Source organism: Amphibalanus amphitrite, unplaced genomic scaffold, assembly GCF_019059575.1.
Source record: "Amphibalanus amphitrite isolate SeventyFive unplaced genomic scaffold, NRLGWU_Aamphi_draft 000092F_arrow, whole genome shotgun sequence".
Taxonomy (NCBI): Eukaryota; Metazoa; Arthropoda; class Thecostraca; order Balanomorpha; family Balanidae; genus Amphibalanus; species Amphibalanus amphitrite.
The window spans coordinates 492,929-514,253 of NW_024881588.1; the positions used below are offsets into that span (position 1 = coordinate 492,929).

General features: G+C 49.1%; 3 protein-coding genes across 6 annotated transcripts in view; 2 read left to right on the forward strand and 1 right to left on the reverse strand.

Annotated features, from left to right (window-relative positions):
- Positions 1-2,553, forward strand: LOC122380160 (hydroxymethylglutaryl-CoA lyase, mitochondrial-like). Its single transcript, XM_043363031.1, has 2 exons — positions 1-148; positions 908-2,553. The coding sequence occupies exon 2, from the start codon at positions 913-915 to the stop codon at positions 1,969-1,971; it is 1,059 nt and encodes a 352-aa protein (XP_043218966.1). The 5' UTR covers positions 1-148; positions 908-912; the 3' UTR covers positions 1,972-2,553.
- LOC122380157 (zinc finger protein 2 homolog) lies at positions 2,527-19,772 on the reverse strand. Of its 4 annotated transcripts, none has more exons than XM_043363026.1 (4): positions 18,761-19,772; positions 5,143-5,427; positions 4,302-4,955; positions 2,527-3,469 (listed from the first exon to the last, which is right to left on the reverse strand). In XM_043363026.1, the coding sequence occupies exons 2-4, from the start codon at positions 5,407-5,409 to the stop codon at positions 2,705-2,707; spliced, it is 1,686 nt and encodes a 561-aa protein (XP_043218961.1). In that variant the 5' UTR covers positions 5,410-5,427; positions 18,761-19,772; the 3' UTR covers positions 2,527-2,704. The 4 variants fall into 4 exon arrangements, with proteins under 4 accessions (XP_043218961.1, XP_043218963.1, XP_043218964.1 ...); XM_043363028.1 differs by lacking the exon at positions 18,761-19,772 and adding an exon at positions 9,085-9,126; XM_043363029.1 differs by lacking the exon at positions 18,761-19,772 and adding an exon at positions 9,090-9,113.
- The window catches only part of LOC122380156 (coiled-coil domain-containing protein 186-like), a 22,949-nt gene continuing 9,942 nt past the window's right edge, over positions 8,319-21,325 (forward strand). The window contains exons 1-10 of the mRNA XM_043363025.1: positions 8,319-8,333; positions 10,368-11,187; positions 12,949-13,354; positions 13,704-13,823; positions 14,205-14,307; positions 15,411-15,565; positions 15,914-16,056; positions 16,419-16,599; positions 16,973-17,095; positions 17,670-17,786. Of these exons, the coding sequence (XP_043218960.1) occupies positions 10,385-11,187; positions 12,949-13,354; positions 13,704-13,823; positions 14,205-14,307; positions 15,411-15,565; positions 15,914-16,056; positions 16,419-16,599; positions 16,973-17,095; positions 17,670-17,786 (2,151 nt within the window). The 5' untranslated portion in view covers positions 8,319-8,333; positions 10,368-10,384. The remainder of the gene's footprint in view (positions 8,334-10,367; positions 11,188-12,948; positions 13,355-13,703; positions 13,824-14,204; positions 14,308-15,410; positions 15,566-15,913; positions 16,057-16,418; positions 16,600-16,972; positions 17,096-17,669; positions 17,787-21,325) is intronic.

Below are 21,325 nucleotides of genomic sequence, written 5' to 3' on the forward strand. Positions count from 1 at the left end.
GCCACCTGCGCTAGAACCGTCTTTGTTTTGATGCTCCGCTCAAGATATTTTGTTTGGTTGCCTGTTTTTCATTTTAATAAGTTGTACAATTGATTTACAGGTGATGCAGGTATATCTGTAAGAATCTTGGTATAGACTACAGTTACAGGTGATTTCACATATGGCTGATTGATTGATTGTGGATTGATAGTTTGTGAGCTAGCATTGTACACTGATACCTACTTGTTTGATAAGCATTTTGCTGCGCGCCCTAACTCTTCAACAACAACAACAATAAGCATTTCTCTTCTTGGATCGTGCATCAGCATCAATGGATTTTTGTGTGAATACGTTACCAGCTGCGAGAAATATTTGTGGTTTTAGATCAACGATGGTCTGTTAATCCGATCGATCATAACGAATTGTAATATCAATATGTCATTGCAGCTATGGTGGTATTGGTAAAGCTGATGCCAATGTCACCCTTTCTTACCTAAACTAACCTTGATCTGACCTATCCTTACCTATGCCTACCACCTACCAACCCACAAACCTAAAACATACATGCTATAAACCTGCAACCTACAACCAAATATCTGACACTGGTGTGGCAGGCATTAACCTCTGAATAGTGCACGTTTCTGGAAATTTGCTGCATCCCAACTCAAAGGACTAAAGACCAAAGAGAGGATTTGATGCTGGTTCCTCTAGTTCTCCATGTTGGTTGTTGGCATCTCTGTGGACTTTTCTGCTCCAGTGGTAAATGATGACCTCACTGAATGATTATGATATGCAGCAAAGTAATTCAAATTACCTAAATCTTACGCTGATGACCACTGTAGTCCGGGCACCCAAAAACCCCAATTCATCATCATCATCTCCCTAAATCTTATTGGTAAAAGGTTTCATGCTATTTTTACATTCACAGGCACCATGGAATACCTGCTGTGCTGGCGTCGGTGCGCCACTTCCCTGCTGAAGCGTTCCTGCTCTCAGACACGTCAGCTGAGCGCTGCGCTCCACTCGGCGGCCGGCAGTGCCGGTGACCCGGGTCTCGGCGGCCAGCGTCCGCTCTCAGTCCGTATCGTGGAGGTGGGGCCGCGGGACGGGCTGCAGAACGAGCCGCAGGCGGTGCCGACGGCCGTCAAGGTGGAGCTGATCCGCCGGCTGGCCGGCGCCGGGCTGCGCACCATCGAGGCGGCCAGCTTCGTGTCGGCCAAGTGGGTGCCGCAGATGGCCGACGGCGCCGCCGTGCTGGCCGCCCTGCCGCGAGACGCCGGCGTGCGCTACCCGGTGCTGGTGCCCAACATGCGCGGACTGCGCGGCGCCATCGACGCCGGCGCCGAGGAGGTGGCAGTGTTTGGCGCCGCCTCAGAGGCGTTCTCACGACGCAACATCAACTGCTCGATCGAGGAGAGTTTCGCGCGCTTCCAGCCGGTGGTCGAGGCAGCGCGCGAGGCTGGTCTGCGAGTGCGCGGCTACGTTTCGTGCGTGTGCGGCTGTCCGTACGAGGGCGCCGTGCGGCCGTCGGCGGTGGCGGCGGTCGCGCGTCGCCTCCACAAGCTCGGATGTTACGAGATCTCGCTAGGCGACACGATCGGTGTGGGCACGCCGGGCGTCGTGCGCGCGATGCTGGAGGCCGTTCAGCGCGAGGTGCCGGCCAGTGCGCTGGCCATCCACTGTCACGACACCTACGGCCAGGCGCTGGCCAACATCCTCACGGCGCTGCAGATGGGCGTGCGGGTGGTGGACGCCAGTGTGGCTGGCCTGGGCGGGTGTCCGTACGCGCGCGGCGCCTCGGGTAACGTGGCGACTGAGGATGTGGTCTACATGCTGCACGGTCTGAACGTGGAAACGGGCGTGGAGCTGTCGGCTCTGGTGGACGCCGGACAGTACATCTGTGACAAACTCAACAGGGCCAACATGAGCAAGGTGGCGCAGGCCATGCTGGCCAAGCGGCAGGCGGAAGTCGCAGCGGCAGAAGAGAAGTAGGTTGAAGCGATCGGGCGACTCAGGGTTTGTCACTACGTCAGGTATGATTTGTGTTCGGTGATTATCGCACAGTATGTGGCCCATATTTTGATTATTATAGTGATGTTGGTTGTGAATCGTAAGCTGCTGCTGATAAATGACACCGTTTTAGAGTCCATCAGTGTAAGCTTTGAAAAATGGCCCAGTCTTGACCCGAAAGAGTGCTATTTGATCATTCGTTTTAATTTGTTTATTGCTTTTGTGTGGATAGCATGGGACTTTATTACTAGTTCCGGCTATAGAAATTTGATGCATTCATAAGCGATCTAAAAAAAAGGTGGTGGCTTCCTATTGTGTTTGTTTCTTCATATAGAACGATTGACGTAATTTGAGTGACGCTTTTCCACTCTTTACCAAGTCGTTGAAACTCTGACGCAAATGGCGATAGATCTGTTGGGTACAATGTGCAATAATGTGTGATGATCTTGTATAGCTCTTGCTATGAGGACAACAGCTCTGTGCGTTGTCGACTGATTTGTCGCAATGTTACGTTCTTCTGGCAGAAAAATTCGTAAATGTTACGAAAATATACCTTTTATGAGACATTCTTCTTTCCGTGATCAATGACTTGTTTGAAATGAGGTCTAAACAACATAATCATGTCACGTAGGTATCTCACAAAAATATCCCGAAAAGAGGGCAGATCACAAGTCGCGAGTCACAGCCTTACAATAATGACGGTGACGGCCGCCGGTCACACGGTCCCGAATTCCAGTGGCGCCTCCGTCCGCTGGTGCGTCCTCTGGTGCTTACTGAGATGCACCGCCTGAGTGAACGACTTTGGGCACAGCGGACACCCGAACGGTCGCTCCCCAGTGTGTGTTCGCATGTGTTCACTTAGCTTGAACGGCCCTGCGCACCGCTTGCCGCATACGGAGCACTCATGCGCCGCGTCTGCCGCGTGCATCTGCCGCTGGTGCTTCCTCAGCACGCCGGCCTCCTTGAACTTGCGTCCGCAGTCGGGGCAGCCGTGCGGCCTCTGGGAACTGTGTGTCACCTGGTGGCGGTTCAGCGCCGCCACCGAGCTGAACGTCGCTCCGCACTGCTCGCAGCAGGCTGCCTGCGGACCTCCGTGCGTGGCGCGGTGACGCTCCATCTTACTCTTGTAGAAGAACGTCTTCCCGCACGTATCGCACGAGAAACGCGGCTCCACCGCGCCGTGCTGCTGCAGATGCGTCATGAACGCCGCGCGGGCGCGGAATCCCTTCCCGCAAGCATCGCACTGGAACGGCCGTTCGCCCGAGTGTATTCGGGAGTGCACACGTAGAGTGGACGCTTGTCGGAAGGCGCGCGGACAGGAGCGACACTGGAACGGCCGCTCGTCCGAGTGAGTGCGCAGGTGGTCGCGCAAGTGGGCGGCGCTGGAGAGGGAGAGCGAGCAGATGGGGCACACGGCGGCCGGCGCCTGCCGCTCGTGCTGCCGCCGGTGGTGCTGCAGACTGGACGGGTGCCGGAACACCTGAAAAACAGCAGACTGAGTGAATAGAAATCGGCACAGTGTGGATCGACACCGACCCAGTGTCAGTACTCAGTACTCAGTAGCTCGTGCAGCTGCAGTCACTTAGTCATGCATGCTATGCGTGACCTGCGATTCGTTAAAGATAATAAACCGATTCGTGTTGAATTGTTGATGCATACTGATAAATGTAGCTCAACGCCGATCCAAAACGGATAAATTGACGCTTGTCCGATCTTCGCCCATAAACAAAAGCGAAAAAAACTAATCAGTGTCTACGATTTTTTATCTCCCGTCACGATCGCAGCCAGTCACCACTTAAAGGGACCCTCCCACCTTCAAAAAAGTTAATGAATTGGCACGAAAGTGATGTCGCTCGGTTCAGAAAGAGCGAAAACGAATATCTACCAAATTTCATCGAAAAATATTCACCGGTTTTCAAGATATTAGACTTTTACTTTTGTTTACTTTTTGGGATCTCCGCTGTTCCTAGCGACTTTATTTGAAAGTGCGGCATTTGTTGCGCGCAAAGCAGCATATACCACCGTGTGCTACCAAACGTTTTAGTAAAAGATTTAAAAATCGTTAGATCTCCGCTGACGTCACAAATTCTAAGGGGGCATACCAATGCACTAGCCCCTTAGAATCCGAAAACTGCAAGTTTGAAATTCCATATCTCCGAATTAAAGCATTTGTCGATGTTGTGAGTGCCCAAACCGGTATTTGCAGGCCATGGCCACCAATTTGGCTATCTCAACTCAAAACTAATGTTAAGGTGGGAGTGTCCCTTTAACCATTCACTGTTGCACATCTCCCTCCCTGTCTAGCGACTCACCTTGTTGCAGATCTGGCAGGTCCAGCCGCCGGCGTGGCCGCGCTGGTGGTCGATCAGGCGGCGCCGCGAGGCAAACTGCCGGCCGCACTCGGCGCACTGGTACGGCAGGCTGCCAGTGTGCGTGCTGAGGTGCGTGTCCAAGTCCCTCCATCGGCGGTACGTCTTACCGCAGTGCGGGCACGTCTTCGGACCCGTTCTCGCGGCGCGACTGGATGCTTGGGAAGGAGGAGCAGGCTCGTGGGATTCTTCAGTTTCAGGAACTTCCGTGTTATCTGTACGAGTGAGGTTTGTGACCTGTGTGTTTGGGATAAAGGTGATTTCACCAGACTGGTGTATTTCTTTATCCTCTGAATCCACAAATTCTGAGCTGTTCTGAGTCTGAACAGCTGTATGCATGCCAACAGAATCAAACTGAGAGTGGCAATGTTCTTCATGCAAACTACCAGGATCATCCATAATAACATAGGTGGGACTATCAGGCTCAGAGGCCTGTGATGAGTCATCTGGTGGACAATAAATGTCTTCATGTTGTAGTTTGGTGGCCACATAACTGGGATCATCCACATCAACTGGTGATGGTAGATGGCCACCAGGCAAGGAGCTGGAAGCTGGTACACCTTCAGTTTCTGGTGTCATCAAACTGTTGATCTTCTCCTGAGGAAGAAAGAGTGGTGTATTAAAAGCATCAATGATGGTGCTTGTTGAAAATGAGGATATAAAGAAATTAGCATTAACTAAGCCAGCATATCAACTAAGCCAGCATCATGCATGAAGTTTAATAGGTAACAAACATTAAACAAACTCAAAGAACAGATTTCATCCAGTGGTTAACTATACTTGCCTGGTTGTGATGCAAAGCTTTGATAAATTTATCTGATAAAATGTTTTGAAGTCTTTCAGCTTCTGCCCACAACTGGTCAAGGTGGCTTACAGTTTGTTGACACGAAATACAAGCCACATGTTGAGGCATTAATGGCAGCAGATATCCACCTAAGCCTCTGCATAGCTGCTCAGCTACAGACTTGCCAGAAGGCAGACAAATTGTGTCCAGGGCTGGCACACTGCCAGGAGAGATAGTGCAGCACATAAAACATGCAGTTGCAGACATTGCTGAATTTAAATGTCCCTGAAAAAAGACAGAGATATGAATAAGAACACTTGATACAATACACCCAATAGGTAGGTAGTGATGCAGGTACATACCTATAGGTATGTACCTTATAGGTATGTATAGGTATATATCAGTCGGTGACACACCAGGGAAATAAGCTAAAATTAGAGCACTCTATTTATTGCTCCCGCTACTTCACCGTCTCCCATAGGGTCCTGTGTTGAGCTGGTGTCGAGGCTCTAAAAATGACGCCGATTTTTGCACCCTTCTCACGAAAACCGCTCGGACCGCCTGGAAACCAATTGTTCCGCTCTAAAAATTTCATGATCGACGGGAAAATGAATGAGGAAAAGATTGGTCCTGAAATAATTCTGAACTCCCTGTAGAACATATCGAAATATGGCTGCAAACTAGGAGCATGTCAAAATCGACAAAACAATACAAATAAACTTACCGGGATTTTTTTTATTTTCCATGCATCTGTGTATGAAATCAGTCGGTTTTTCGGAAAGATCATCTTCTGTTTAATAAATAATTCCACAATTGCAATCGAGAAAAAAAAAACATTTCCGCTGTGACAACAGTTTTGGCATTGTGCCAGTAGTGTGGCGTGCGCGGTGCTGCGTGGTCGTCGGGACGGAGTTGTGAGTATTTTCGGTGTTTTAAATGGTTGATGGCCATTTGAACCAGCTTCATATTATTTCCTACAAATTTTTGCATCAAATTATTGCTTTGAAATACCATTGAAACCCCTTATCTCTTCATGAAACACGATCATATTCATCGTCGACGAAAATGGCGCGGGACTCCATGTGCATTCCGATCGAAATAAATCGTAAATTAAATAATATTCGATGATAAGTATCATATTCTAGTGACACATTTTCATAAAATAAGGCATAAACTTTGCAAGGAAGTCAACACTGGATAATTTGATTCTTATTTTGCTCACATATCCTTGTAGTAGTCAAATGGCTCAATTGTTAGATAGATGTAAGCATATGTTTTGGCTTGATGTTTGCTGTGAAACCACCCAGCCACTTGCTGGTTGAGTGGTTTTCTGATAATTACCTGATAATCATTTCTCCTTTTCCTTAAAAGAAACTAAAATTCCTTTCAAAGTAATCCATTTTAAGGAAAGGCGGCCTGCTCATTGGCATTTCATGTTCTTGTTTTGTTATTGCTGGCAGTATTTTGATACAATAATGCAATATGATTTTTTTGCAATAATAAAACCTAAGACAAACTTAATTAATGCGTCAATCAAACACCAAACAGAAAGATTGTGAGTCCTTGTGACGTGAAGTAGAATATTCTATGAATGTGTTATATAGAATATGCTTAATATTAAATTAATTATTATTTGATACTAATAGCTGAGCAGGTGAATTATGCCACAATATAATTTCATTTTCTGGTTTTGAAATAGCCGGCAGTATTTTACTTCAACAAATGTAATATACATAGAATACATGGTGTTATGTTACCTATGTTAAAAGTTTAATAACAGCCAACAGAAGGAGCTGTTTCAGCAGATAATGTTTGTACCTTATGCATTACCTTTCTTTTCTGCAGGACCATGCTTCTGCTGGGTGGTCGACATTTGCCTCCTGAAGAAGTTGAGCAACATGAAGACCACCAGATGAGGTGTCTGCAGTTCATGTGGAACTCTGCAGACTACAAGTGTTATGTCAACCACAACCAAAGTGCTGTGATCATGGAGGCATGAACCTCATGACAACACTTCAGATTTGCAGTTGAACCAAAGTGTGATTCAAACCACCTGTGGCATCTCACTCAATGTGTGAACAGTGTGATTATTGTGCAGTGTTCAGCTGCAACTAAGACATTTATTAGTGACTTGTTTTGCAATTAGCCACCAAAAGCATTTTTTGGGCTGGCTGCTGTAATTTGGTTGTGCACTGCGCAATAGTGGTAGTGTTTTGTCACTTGTCAAGTTGTCAGTTGTGCATGTTGCATGTTTCTCTTCCCTCGGCCCTCATTATCAGTTAAGTGGTGAATTAGCATCACTCAGTCTCCCCAGATCTCCATTGACTGTCTGTCAACCACCTAACTTGAGATGGTATTTGCTAATAGTGTCAGAAAAGAAGTGATTGTAGACATTTTTAGGAATATGAGCTCCGTTTCATGCGTGTTCCAGTGGTCATTTTGTCACATGTCCCATAGTGTAATAAATGGAAACTGTTGTTCCCTTTTGAAGGTACCTACTCGCGGATGCAGAAAGCGTTGGGCCTAATTATCAAACGCACCCTCCTATCAGCGACGCACGAAATCGACAAATATCATCCTTTTTAGAACAGGAGGAAACGAAAACTTGTGAACATAGCTGTACCTACAACAGTGCATAAGGAATTGAAATTCTGGGAGTTTTTGAAATTCGGAGAAACTCAAGTTGTCGACAGGTATGCCCCCTTGCACGTCAAAGACCGCCTAAAAAACAAACGTCTACAAATGAAGGCAGTATTCGTATGTTCGTTGTAATTGCAGCAGCCTAGCAACATGTATTGCGGTCCGATGGCGAATTGCACTCGTGCTCAAAAACTATGCCGGTAACTGCCAATGCACTTAGGTCATAGGTGAGGAGAGGAAGGGTTATGTCATATGTCAACATCATAGAAATGGCTTCATCTGAGCTGTGCCTATTGTACATAATTCAACCAATCTATGCATTTCGTTTCTTGCAATCTACTCATGCTTTCACTCCAGCTTCAGAGTAATCATCCCATATTGTACGTCTTAAGATATTGATTTCTATGGCGGTTTGCAATTACTAGCCACGTCTCACCTCAGTTTGGTGGCCCCGCATCGGCCCACTCGGCCGCTCTAAAATTGACTTACGGAGGAGGATGGTGGCTTTTATTTTAGCTTCTCCGCCGACTGCGGGGAGCGCCGTCGCCGAGGTAGGAGCAATAATTAGCTTATGTTTGGGACTAATTTCCACGCTTCATTAACATTTTAATGTTATTTTAATTAATTCATGTTAATCCTTGACGCATTCTCTTTCTATTGATACCATCCACCGGTCTGAGAATTACTGCCTAGCTGCGTAAGGGCCGATAAAAGATCACGCTTTTAGGGGTATCTCTTCAACATGGGGCAGGAGCAATAAATAGAGTGCTCTAATTTTAGCTTATTTCCCTGGTATGTCACCAACTGATATAGGTATGTATAGGTACCATTATAGGTATGTATCAGCAGGTATACCTGCTGATACTGATACCGATCAAAGACCATCCCCACTTTAGGCAATCCACATCCAAGATTGAGATGGAATGACAAGTTACGGTTTGATAGGTCACCAATCTGACTTGACAGGAGCCCAGACCATGACTATGCTCTATTTTCCAGACATTCTTTACATTGAATATTGATGTTGATAGAGACCAAATACTGGACATTTAGATCAATTACCAATCAAAAGACATGAAATTTGACAATGTTGATGTTTTAGGATCAAATGGATTAAAATAACTTGAAATTGAAATGTAATGGTCATGGTTTGAGTTTAGGTTTGAGTTATAACTTGACCAAACAAAACAAAAAGTCACACAACCTCATCAAAGAGAGATGGTTGCAGTCACACCGCATACTAGTTAGATACAAATATTTCATCAATAAACCACAACAGACATGTAGAAAGCGAAAATAAACTTTTCCCTCAAGTTCCACAATCCTCCCTGCCTCCTTCCTCCCCTCCTCGCCCCATTTCTTATTGATATAAATAGGCTAATTTTTGTCTTTTTTTGGTCGACTTTAAAACGCCTAAGGGTACATTCAGCACTTGTTTTTTATTTTAGTTATTTTCAAACACTTTAAACTTTATATAAAATTGTAAAATTTTAAATATCCTCGAATTTTCAGGCCAAAAGAAAAGCAGAGCTCCAGAAAACATTGCGTAGAAGAGAAGGGCCAAGAAAAAGGCCCATAAGTTTTGGTATCTTATAAGTTTTCATGTCCATGAAGAAGTTTTTGCCAAAAACTGCGCCATTTGCTATTATTGTGCGTCACATTCGTACGCTTCTTCGCTTCCGGATTTTGTGTTGTGATGCGTTAGAATGGTTGCTTGAGGTAATTTTCAGATTTTTTCTTTTAATACAATTGGTTTATAAGTGTGTGATAGTAAGAGTTGCTGCAGCAACAAATGAAAATCTTACTTTTGTATAGTACAAAAATACTGGCGAAAGTTTGCCTCAAATTAGCTCCACTATGATCGATTTATATTTCAATGTTGGATCCATGCGAGCCATATGCTGAGTAATTATGTGTTAGATGGCGGTGATTTTGACATAAATATAATATCACAGTAACTTGCTGAGTGTTCATGTAATATGTTCCGTTAATGATGAGCAGCTCAATGTCCCAGTCGTCCACACAATTTATATGTTCCTGGACTCGAAATCATAGGTCAAGGTAGATTTGGCATTTGCTATTAATTAATATAATCCATTTTTAAGAAAAAAATGGAAAATGAACCGTTTTGTCCAAATTTTGTGTGTGTCAAGTTTTACTGTTTTATGAAAAACTTTGATAATTTGAATTACGTTCACTAGATTATAATAAGATTTTAGGCTTAATGAGACGTCAATTAGAACTTAGATTTGAATCAGTCCTTTTAAAATATTTTCCCAGTTGATTAATACTAAAAGGTGACATTAAATGGGAAAGTAATGGTATGATTCACTTCCTATTTTTGGCACAATTAGAATCATATTCACATTTAATTTTTGCTAGCTATTTTTGTGATAATTGTTGTAATTCACTTAAATATGTGACATTGAATTGCTGTTTTATTTTGGTATGTGACAGTTATATGCTGGAGGCCTGGCCTATTATACAGTTCATGGGACACATCAACTTGTTTCATTGTAACAGTGTTTACCTGTTGTGGGAGTGTCAGGATGATTATCAATAATTTCTCACATTTTTCTTTCCAGGTTTTGATACTCTGAAGATGGATGCTGAGACTGTACAGTCTCCTGAGAGCTCAGCGTCTGGCTGCCATGCAGAGACCATCACTGAAAATGGCAGTACAAAGCAAGATGTAACCCAACAGCCAGATTCAGACCTGAATGGCATTAGTGCTCATGTGAAGGCTCCAGACAGTTCAGAATCAGGCAGCCCACAGCTGGGTACTGTGGAGCAGGCAGATGGCCCTGCACTGGTGCCCCCTTCTGAACTTAGGCCTGTTGGTGGAAGTGCCAGTAATGGGATGTCACATACAGACACCAATCAGAACCAGGACACTGACACACAATCTGGCATGTCACCAGAGTCACCCAATGTAGGCACACCAAACTCGTCATCCACCTCCAATGGCACCTCTGCACCAATCAAGGATGCCAGCACACTGAACCAGTCCTCAACCACCACCCCACATTCCTCCTCAGTCACCAACCCACCATCGTCATCCTCCTCGACTCCAGGGTCATCCGGCGGCGCCACCGCTGAGATGACAGAGGTCAGTCTGCACGATGACGAGCCCGATGACGCTGCTGACGGCGGCCGGCCGCCCGACCTGGAGGCGTCATCGCCGGCGGCCACGGACGGCGCGTGCAGCCCGCTGTCGGAGCTGAGTGATGAGCCGATGGGCGGCGGTAGGTCGGTGGAGGAGCGGGCGCCGCCGACCGCCGGCCGCCGGCCGCCGCCCAACGGACTGCGTGTCGATGTGGAGGCCGAGGCGCGCCTGTTCAACCTCACCGACAAGGTGGCCTCCCTGACCGACGAGAACCGGGCGCTGCAGGACAAACTGAAACGGTGGGTGCGCTGCAACGGCGGCGATGGAAGGGTTCTGGACGCCCGGGAGGGAGGGATATGGTATGTCGGCGTATTTTTCGACTTATTACCATAAAATGAACAATTATTTCTGGAAGAGTCAGCATCGCATTCCTTTCATTACCGGTTCTTTATGATCCCAACTTCCAGAACGTAAATGGAGAATAATTTGTATGGTCATTTATCCAATGGAAAGTGCTGGATGACACCAACGTTTGTTCCTCCTGCGCCAATCTGCTACCTACGCAGTATGGTCTGTCCTTGAAACCCTGCGTCGGCCCCGCATGGCCGGTCGAAGCCATGACCCTGGCAGCTAGTACCTGCTCCATTAGGTATCTCGCCCAGGCTTTGTGTGAAGCGATCTTTATTACCGTCCCACAAAGTCCGCCCGTCACGATAGCTGATCCCGGCGACTCGATTCCGTCGGACCTGGCCGCATCGTGAGCCCCGCCCGGCCACAGGAAATAGCCAGCGTTCCTTATCGCGCGTCGAGCCGTGGGCGCTCGATAGCAGGCTCAGTATGTGTGCAACTGTGAGAGGAAAACCAATACCGACAGCCGGTGCAATTCAGCGGCCGGTGTGCTGGGATTGGGGCTATGAAAGCAATGGACATTCATGTCAATCGGGAGTCCAGCGCATGATCATTTTTACTTGCGATCATTTGTCCGTCTTGAAAATCAATGACGATATTTTATCGCAACTTAACTGAACAGCTTACATGCAATAGTAATTCCTTAGAAGTGGGATACCATCCAATATTTACTCGTAGCGTGCAGAGCAGAAAAGCTTTTCCGCGAGTCCATTGACTCTGTGTGGTATGTCATATATAAACAGTCTGAGTAAGTGACCGGCGGTGACCCAGTTGGCTGTCGGCTGCTCCGTTACTGGTGTACTGGTGGAATGTGTGCCCGGGTGGGTCTGCTCCCGTCCCGTCAGACCAGTGTCGCATACCGCCGGCCGGCTGGATGGAGTGGTTTCACCGCTCTGCGTTGATATAGGCGTGGGAATCCGGCGCCGGAAAAGGGGATTTATCGCACATTGAGATCTCACTTCTTGCAAAGAATCATGTGTTGGATTATATTTCAATTGTAGTGATTTGATGAGTGGATGGTTATTACGCACATAGTGGCAATGCGCCTGGTTTTCCGAAGAACCGCGATATAGACACATCCGCAAAAGCCGGCTACATTATCTGTCCGTAGTTCCCCTGGCTGGGTGCCCGCCAATTCTATGCTGATGATAAACCGACAATCAGTTATACCATTTTCGTAGAATTCATTACGAATGACGGCGCGTTTTGTAGACCGTCTGTTTTTTATAGGAATGCTTAATGACTGCACGCACACAGTGCATACGTATTTTCGTCACTCTGAAAACGCGGCGCATAAACCTTCCCGCTCAACAGGCATCGTTATGAAACAGTTTTTTCATAAAGGATAATATTTGGATATCTGCGTTTTGGATGCACTGAAGTGTGCTCCCCACCGAATTACGATATTGACCACTGAAATTCCTATGCTACATGCAAATGTTGACTACAGAGTACACATTACACAATGTTGCCGCGTATGTAAATAAACGGTCTTCAGGTGTTCGAGAGCACCGTAGTGCCACCATTCTTAGCTGTGACACAGTTGGTAACGGCTTACAAAGCAGTCCAAACAGACACCTTACCCCCAGTAAGAGTTGGTACCCCTCTACTTGGTCCCAACACCTCCCCATTGACCTCCGTCTCTGTTCCAGCGCGCAGGACGAGTCTGGCCGGCTGTCCGCGGAGAATGGCAAGGAGCGCGCCCACATCGAGACGCTGGAGCAGCAGCTGTCCTCGCTGCGCGCGCAGCTGGACGGTCAGCGCGAGGAGGCGGCCGAGGCGGCGCGCCGCCAGCAGGAGGCGGCGCGCGCGCTGGAACTGGACCTCACCGGACGGCTGAGCCGCAGCCGGGCCCAGTTCGAGGCCGCCTGCCGGGACAAGGACAAAATGGTGCTGCGCTACGCTCAGAGCGAGAAATCGGTGATCGACGCCAAGAGGGAGGCGGCGACGGCCGACCGGCGGGTGAAGGAGGCCCTCCGCGAAAAGGACATGCTGGTCAGCAAGGTGAACCACATGGTGCAGGAGCGCAACAGGATGAGCCAGCAGATGGAGGCCAAGGTGGGTGATCAGACCGCCTGGTTTCCGGTGAGTCGGACGGTCCGGGATGTATTACAGTTGTAAGGAAGGAATATGACTGGTTTGTAAGAAAGCGGGCTGCGTAAAATAAATGAAATGTATTGTATGAATCATTTATAGGTCATATGCAAGGTCTCGCTCAATGCGTTTGCTAACGTGAAGGAGTAGTTCTTCTCGTAATGCACATTTGAAACTTCTTAGTTACGATAAGTTTATTCCTGCAGTGCTATCTCGTGGGATCGCTGTGGTTCAGTTTTGCCCGTCTCCAGTTTATGGCGATTAGACACGATATTTCGCCTATTCCTGAGTATTTGACGGACAATGATTTCAGGTTCAAGAAGCGAAGAATTTGTCAAAAGAGTCGGCGAAGCTGAAGGAGGAGGTCGAGTCCCGGGATGTCCGAATCAAGTGGCTGCAAAACAAAATGAAACAGGAGGCAGACAGCTACAAGGTTTGTTTGCCGTTTCGAGGAGCTCGGTGCTATGTAGGGGACTTTTCTAAATCTTTTCAATAGGTGTCATGAACTCTTTCCATGTATTTGCATTACAATACAAGCAAGGGAGATTTGAGCGGTGGCTTATCCTAAAGCATCGAACTCATTTCTTTTGTGGATAGATTTGCGAATGACAGCAAATCAATTCAGATTTGATCTTCAGTCGCGTACACAGACTATGTACCTATGCACATTGTGTTTTGTTTCGGATTCTGTTAGATCGCTGTTTGGTGACAGGTACAAAAATCGCAGGACCTATACTGACCATTGGCGTGTAACCGGTGACATCAGGCCGGGTCTAGTGAGTTTTTTTCGCTAAGCCGTGACCTTCGCCGTCAGGACGGTCAGTTGCGGATGGAGTCGCTGCTGAAGGAACTGAGGGAGGCCCAGGAGACGATTCGCCGGTACAAACTCGCAGAGGACAACCGGTCATCGGCATTAGGTAGGGTGACAGACAGCGCAGAGTTGCTGGTAATTCGTGACCAGTCGAGGGTCGGTAAGGGTTTTTGGGAGCTACAGTAAGATACATATTTTCCGGTGCTGTGAATATTGGCACCTCGACTTCGTCATGTGTGACAGAAAGAACATGTAGCTGTAGGAGTTTCGAGCGTTGTCACCAATTCCGTTTCTTCCATCCCCAGTACAGTCAAATTCTTCACGCTTCAGTCTCCTGTTCCGCCGCTGGACGGGCAACTTGATCCCATTCGGGAACTCCCCTAAGAGCTCGCCCGTAGCCAGGTGCACTGAGTGTCAGGGTACTGGGTTGCCTGTCCACTGAATGGGCTCAGCCCCGACGACTCACCAGGGTGCCCGCCCAGACCAATGTCTTCCCCCTAATTCCTATCATCATTCCGGCACTGAAATGGTCTCGTTAGGCCGAAAGGGCCTAACCCAACCAAACAAAATCTGGTGTCGTCCATAATTATTCCATCACCCCTTTGCCATTTTACCATTTTCTCATACGTCTAGCATACAGTGTCGCGGTCACTTTCACCCAATGGAGGCTATGGATGTGAGTGACTACTGAACGAGTATGACCTTGACAACCAGCACATGTCATCGCCACGCCCCGGGGCCGATCCGTGCCTGCCACCGGTCTGTCACTGGTCTGTCATCGCCGCTGGCTCGCCCCTGAACCCGCCCTGCGCTGACATTTGGAGTGTCACTCTCACTGTCAGGGCCGTGCCGCCACTGCCGCCGACCCGCTCAGTACCCTCCGGCAGTGTCCGCTCGTCTAGTGCGGCTGTGGTGTGGACAGTGAGAGGACAGTGTATTACCTCAGCACTGCGGACAGGCAGCTCTTGTAGCTGACAACTCCAGCCTAGGTCATGACCTCCCACCCGCACCCTCTGACCTGGGATGACCTCACTACTGGTGACCTCGGTCGCCTGGTGCCCCGGCCGTTCTGTGCTGGCGTCTGGCGACCGAGTGCGTCCCAACCCACTTCCCCTTCGTCCCCTCACCCCAGCCCACCTCCCAGCTTCCCCACCCCCCGCCCGAGTCTGCACCCCGCCGGCGCTGAGCCTCCCGTCCGATCCTCGACAGACAAGGAGCTGCGGGAGGAGAAGGCGCGCAGGATGGTGGAGGAGAAGCTCAAACAGGACAGCACAAACAAGGAGCAGGCGCTGACGGCTCAGCTGCAGGAGGCGCAGGAGCGCTGCAGCCGCCTGGCGCAGGAGAGCGCCGCCAACCTGGAGCGCGTGAGTCGTACAGCGGCGCAGCGGGTGGTGGGGTTTTGTTAGAGGGTTTCGCTGATTGCAGTCAAGCTATGTTGTTATGTTATTAAGTTGTTGTCATGTTATGTGTTATGTTGACCATGTGAGTTCTACCAAATAATAGACTTACCTCGACTGGCCGTCTAATATAAACACGTGACAACAATTTTGCAGGTATTGTTTTTGCTTCTCGGTGAATTTTTCTCCGGGCCCAACTCTGTCTACCTTCGGTCTCTTCCACCCTATTCTTTCGTCACGCACAATGCACACCACGTCGCTCGGAATCGTCCTCCAACCAACCGACCTCCCCGGCCCCGCCCCTCCATCCACCAGGCGCTGGCGGCTGAGACGGCCCTGGAGCCGGTGGAGGCGGCCCGCGCGCGACTTCAGGAGGAGGTGGCCGCCCTCCGGCACCAGGTGGAGACACTGCTGCACGACTCGGCCGAGCTGGACGAGACGCGAGCTACACTAGAGAGGTGAGGGGCTGGGCGAAATAAGACGCGGGCAAACCTGGAGAGACAAGATACCGGACGGGGTACGGTCGTGGGCTGGATGTAACATGTTGCAGTATTCATACCGTAATATCTTTGAACCATACCACCGTAATATCCTTGTCACAATAAATTGGACTTTTTAGTTTCAGACATTCATTGATTGTCATTCCTTGCAACTATTGACTCATCCTTGTAAGTACTTCTTGTCAGCTTCTTTTCAGGTGTGTGATATGCCTTGATGGAAGCTGCTTGCACTCCTGGCTCCTCTCTGTATTACCAATTTATACCGATTCCGTCCAGCCTGTCAGTATCTCCTTGTCACGTCGTGCGCGCTCTGCTCACAGGGAGCGGGAGCGTCTGGCCGCCTCACAGGCGGAGGTGGCCGCCCTGCAGGCGTCCCAGGCCGACCTGCAGGCCGACCTGGACGGCTGTCACGCCAAGGAGGCCGACCTGCTCGACTTCACCCAGAAACTCACCGAGAAGAACGTGGAGCTGCAGTCGCAGATCTCGGGCTTCCAGGCGCGGGTAAGGTCCGGGTGGACACTTGGTGGAACGCTCCCTGTCGTGTTTTCATTTGTGATGACGGTCTTACAGGAGGGTTACTGATAACTTATTATTAGTAATGTCGTAGTTGGCTACATTTATCGGTAAGTCCGTTCATAAATCATGCTACGCTGATTCCTAACGCTGGTTTAAACCGAAATGTCGTCTGGTGTATGCATGCTGTTGGATCTTTCTGTCTGACAGTCCAGTGTTGACCTTTATGGCTAGTTAGTAATACGTAGCGTGGACACATGATGACAGCAGCCTTTCCCCCTCCCAACGCCGTCAGTACACCCCCACTCTGCCGTCCGCTCGCTGCTCCATGTCTAACCCTTCCAACACCGGCCCTCCACAGTCCCAGGCGGCGGAGTTTGAGGCGCGTCAGTTCAGCTCGTGCAGGGAGGAGCTGGAGGACAGGCTGGCAGACCTCACCGGTCGGCTGGCTCGGGAACAGGAGGCACGAACTACAGACAATCAGGTGGGTAGAGGGATCGTTGGCGTATACCAGGGACGGGAGGCGCGCACTACTGACAACCAGGTGGGTAGATGGATTGATGGACTGACAGGTAGGCAGAGGTGGGAGACTTGCAGCAGCTGGGAGCTGGTGTGGTAATCGTGGGACCTAATTTTCCTGTCGTCTGCGCGATACAATTTTGAATGCATTCTGGGACGCCACAGGCCGACCAGTGCTATCTGTCGTATGAGAAACACTGAGTAACTTGACTAATGAGTTGCTTTGTTTCGCTCAACATCCACTGTTTTATTGTTTTTAGCATAGCATACTTGTAATTTCAGCTGATTTTGGTTTGTTGGAGCTGGGTTAGCTTATTTTGTCCTTCTTCGATCGCTAATGCAGCTTATAATTGAGTCAACTCTCATAAACTCGCTACCGCTGGCTCCTCGCCCCCCCCCCCCCCCCTCCCCGTGCCTCAGCTGCTGGGCTGGCCCGCCGGCTGGCCGAGCGGACCCGTCAGCCGTCAGGTTTTTGTCGCTGTTTTGTGCGTGAACAGTGCGAAGCGCCCTCTAACGTCCCGTTTGCCTATTATCCCCAGCTGCTGGCCCGCCGTCTGGCCGAGCGGACCCGTCAGGTTGAGGAGCTGACACGGCGGGCAGAGGACGCAGAGAATGAGACGGCCATCGTCCGGAAGAAGCTCAACAGCAGCGTACGGGTCAGTATGTATGTTATAGGGAGTTTGAGAAATCCGTGAGTTTGCAAACTCCCTGACCCATCAGTGAGTTTGCAAACTCACTAGGGAGTTTACAAATTCACTAGGGAGTTTGCGAACTCAATGACCGGTCAGGGAGTTTGAGAAATTCCAGAGCGATTGGGCCAAATAAAAAGAAGTGTGCAGCATGTGGGTGGCATACGTGCCGTCCGTGATGTTAAAACAAAGGCGGCTAGTTGTAGGGCCTCGCACGCTGACAAAAAGCTTATAGATCATAAGTACGCCACAAATACCTTTTTGTAATTTTTAACTTTACTGCTCAGTGATCTATCCATGCATGTACCGCCGCTTTATTTAGTCATACATTGATTTAGTTCACGTCCCAATTAGATCCGTTCCACTCAAGTGTGGCTATTCCAGAGTCAGGCTCAATATATCAAAGTAGAAACAGCTCACTGTTGGTCTTTTATGCTAAAGTACAGGCATACGCACCAATTCACGCCCATTCCCACTCCGCCATAGACGTGTCATCGAGAGCCGGCGCTGCTGGCAGCCAGCCCAGCTGCGACTAGCGCACGCTGCTTGTTTGTTTTTGTTTTGTTGGGTTAGGCCCTTTCGGTCTGACGAGACCGTTTCAGAGCCGGACGAGTGATAAGAATTAGGGGAAGATATTGGTCTGGGCAGGCACCCTAGAGAGTCGCCGGGGCTGAGCCCGTCCGAATGGACAGACCGACCAGCCCCAATTGGTAATCACTGCACCCGGCTACGGGGTGCGCTCCCTCGGGAGCAGCGGTGCCGCTCCAAGGGAGCAGCCCGCATGAGATAAAGTTGCCTGTCCAGCCCGGAGTGGGGGTTTCGGCGTGGAGGAGCAGGATTTCAGTATCCTGATTCCTGAGGATGGAAACGACTGTAAGGATTTTTGGATGAATGGAAATTATTATGCCACAGTGATAGCCAATTTGATTAGTCTCGCTTACCTTGGTATGCGCTTCTTGAATGTTTGTACAGAACTCAGTAATTCTTGCCCTCGTGTCCAAATCCTTGTAAAACTCAGTGGCTTTACGCTCAAAGTAAACCTTTAGTATGGCTTCTTGATCGGGTTGATATCGTCACTATTCTTGAGTTTGCTGGTTCTTGTGTCACACAGCGTTCAAACAACCACGAGGCTTCCAGACTGTCCCTGCCCGTGATTCCAGTATGTATCTGCCACTTTTTCAGTGCCGCACCCTGCCGCGCAGCTCATTTGAACAGCTGAACAAACAGCTGATTTTGGCATCGTGCCAGTCACGTGACAACGGTTTTCAGGGTCAAGTCGACACGCACTTCTATGACCGATGCGGTTAGAGCCACACTTCCTGCCATCTAGCGGCTACCAAGCGAGACTAAATGGGCAAATTTGGCATAGGTGGCGCTGGTGAGGAATCAAGGCTAGGAAATATGCATGGAAAGGATGTGAGGAGTGGAAGACGGTGAATAATTCTCACACTCCCCAGGCGAGATGCTTGACAGAGGAGTCAAGCATGTCATGTGTTTTGTTCTGTCATGAGTTGGTTGTTGTTAAGTGGTGTGATTGAAGTATGATGTGAACAATGATGATGATGATGTGGTACACTTGTTTGTGCGCTTGATTGCAGGTTCTACAAAGAACCTGACTGGATCAGATCCTGAACCAGTTGCCTCTGTCCACTTGCCGCTCGTCTTGCAGGGCGAACGTTCGGGCGCGAGATGTCAGCTGGTGGTTCTGTCCTGAGACTGTTTCCGTCCACTCGACTGTTACACCCATCCGCGGCTGTCCCAGCGTGAACAGCCCGCACCTCGAGCGGGTACAACAACCGCGTGGCATACCGACCTTGTCCTTTTGCAGTCTTCAGGATGACCTGTCGGACGCGACCATCGTTGCTGTGAATGAGTTGTAGAACACGTCCCATCTGCCAGTAGACTCTGGGCCGGTCCCTCGTGTCGATCAGAACAATGTCTCCCACCGATATCTTGTCAGTCCACTCGGACTGGAACACGTCACGTGAAGTTTCTCTCAGACTCAGTAGATAATCACTGTACCACATTTTCGTGTATCTATCTTGCAGCCGTTGCTGCTCTTGTAGTGTGTTGTTCATCTGTCGATGCACGTCATCTGGAGTTGAAGTCCAGAGTGGGTCGTCGCGGTCGTCTTCGCAGATCAGCCGCAGACGTGGGTTGGAGTGCACCTTCAGGATTTTGTTGGGAGTCAGAGGCTCGATCTCTTCCAGTTGACTGTTGACGTATGTGATTGGTCTCCCGTTCACGATGTCTTGAATCGCGGCAAGGTGAGTGATGAGCTCGTAGTATGTCAGTTTTGCACGACCTACTGTTTTGTGCAGACACTGTTTGATTGTTTTGACTTGGCGCTCGTAAACGCCACCCACCCAGCTTGCGTAGGCTGGAATGGTCTTGTGGATGATGTTGAGTCTTGCCAGATGTTCTCTGAAGTCGTCTGATAGGAAGAAGTTTTCCATCAGCCTCTGAGCTGCAATGAAGTAACTAGCGTTGTCTGTGTAGAGTGTGTGGGGAACACGATATATGCTGCAGAAGCGAGAAAATGACTGGATGAATGACTTCACCGTCAGGTCCGGTACTACATCCAGGTGCACCGACCTGATGGCCAGGTCAGTGTAGAGAACGATGTACACTTTTTTCATCTCTCCATTGTCATCTTTGACAAATATATGTCCAGTGTAATCAATCGCTGTATCGTGAAAAGGCTTGAGGAAACGAACTCTCTCCTTTGGAAGGTCTGTCAGCTTGGGGTAGGAAAATGCGAGACTGTTGTGCTTCTTGCAGGTGATGCAGTCTTTCAGTATGCGCTTCACCACCTGTCGTCCAGCTGGTATCCAGAACCCACGTTCTCGTAGAGCTGTGAGAGTAGTGCCGATGCCAAGATGCTTGCACTTGAGGTGTTGATCGTTGATCAGAAGTGAAGTGAGCTGATGTTCCTTCGCTAACAGCACAGGATTGAGCGTTGAGTATGAGTAGTAGTTGAGTCGTGACAGCCTCCCTTTACATCTCAGGATGTCAACCTCATCTAAGAAGAGATTGAGGTCGTTCACGAGCTTGGGCGGCGGCTTTGACGCCTGATTTTCTTTTTCTCGCAGGAAACGCAGTTCTGCTGGGAACGACTTCTGCTGCATGCGGCGAATCCAGTAGTCTTCAGCTTGCTTGTAGCAGTCTACCTGTCTGCCTTTGAGCTTGTTGATGAAGTGGTAGACCCGAGCAGTGACACCGTAGAGCCTCTTGAGACTGGAATATTTACCAGGGTCCAGCAGCTGCTGACTGGTATCTGGATCGTGCTGTTCTGTGAGGTTTGTGTTGACCTGCATCGCGCGTTTGGTGGCTTCGGACAGACAGTTGAGCGTGTTCTGAGGCCAGGCGTCTGTGTCGGCCAGCCAACTCGGGCCTGACAACCAGGTGAGCATGCTTCTTTCGAACTCTCTGTACGAAATACCTCTGGTGACCATGTCGGCGACGTTGTCCAGCGTGTTGACGTATCTGAACGTCACTTCACAGTT

What these genes read in the sequence shown, in the direction of transcription:
- LOC122380160 (XM_043363031.1), top strand. Translation starts at nt 913, where the DNA reads ATGGAATACCTGCTGTGCTGGCGTCGGTGCGCCACTTCCCTGCTGAAG.
- LOC122380157 (XM_043363026.1), bottom strand. Translation starts at nt 5,409, where the DNA reads ATGTCTGCAACTGCATGTTTTATGTGCTGCACTATCTCTCCTGGCAGT. An exon ending in AAGCTTTGCATCACAACCAG is followed by an intron (nt 4,956 to 5,142) that starts GCAAGTATAGTT and finishes TTTCTTCCTCAG; the next exon opens with GAGAAGATCAACAGTTTGAT. An exon ending in CCTGCCAGATCTGCAACAAG is followed by an intron (nt 3,470 to 4,301) that starts GTGAGTCGCTAG and finishes GCTGTTTTTCAG; the next exon opens with GTGTTCCGGCACCCGTCCAG.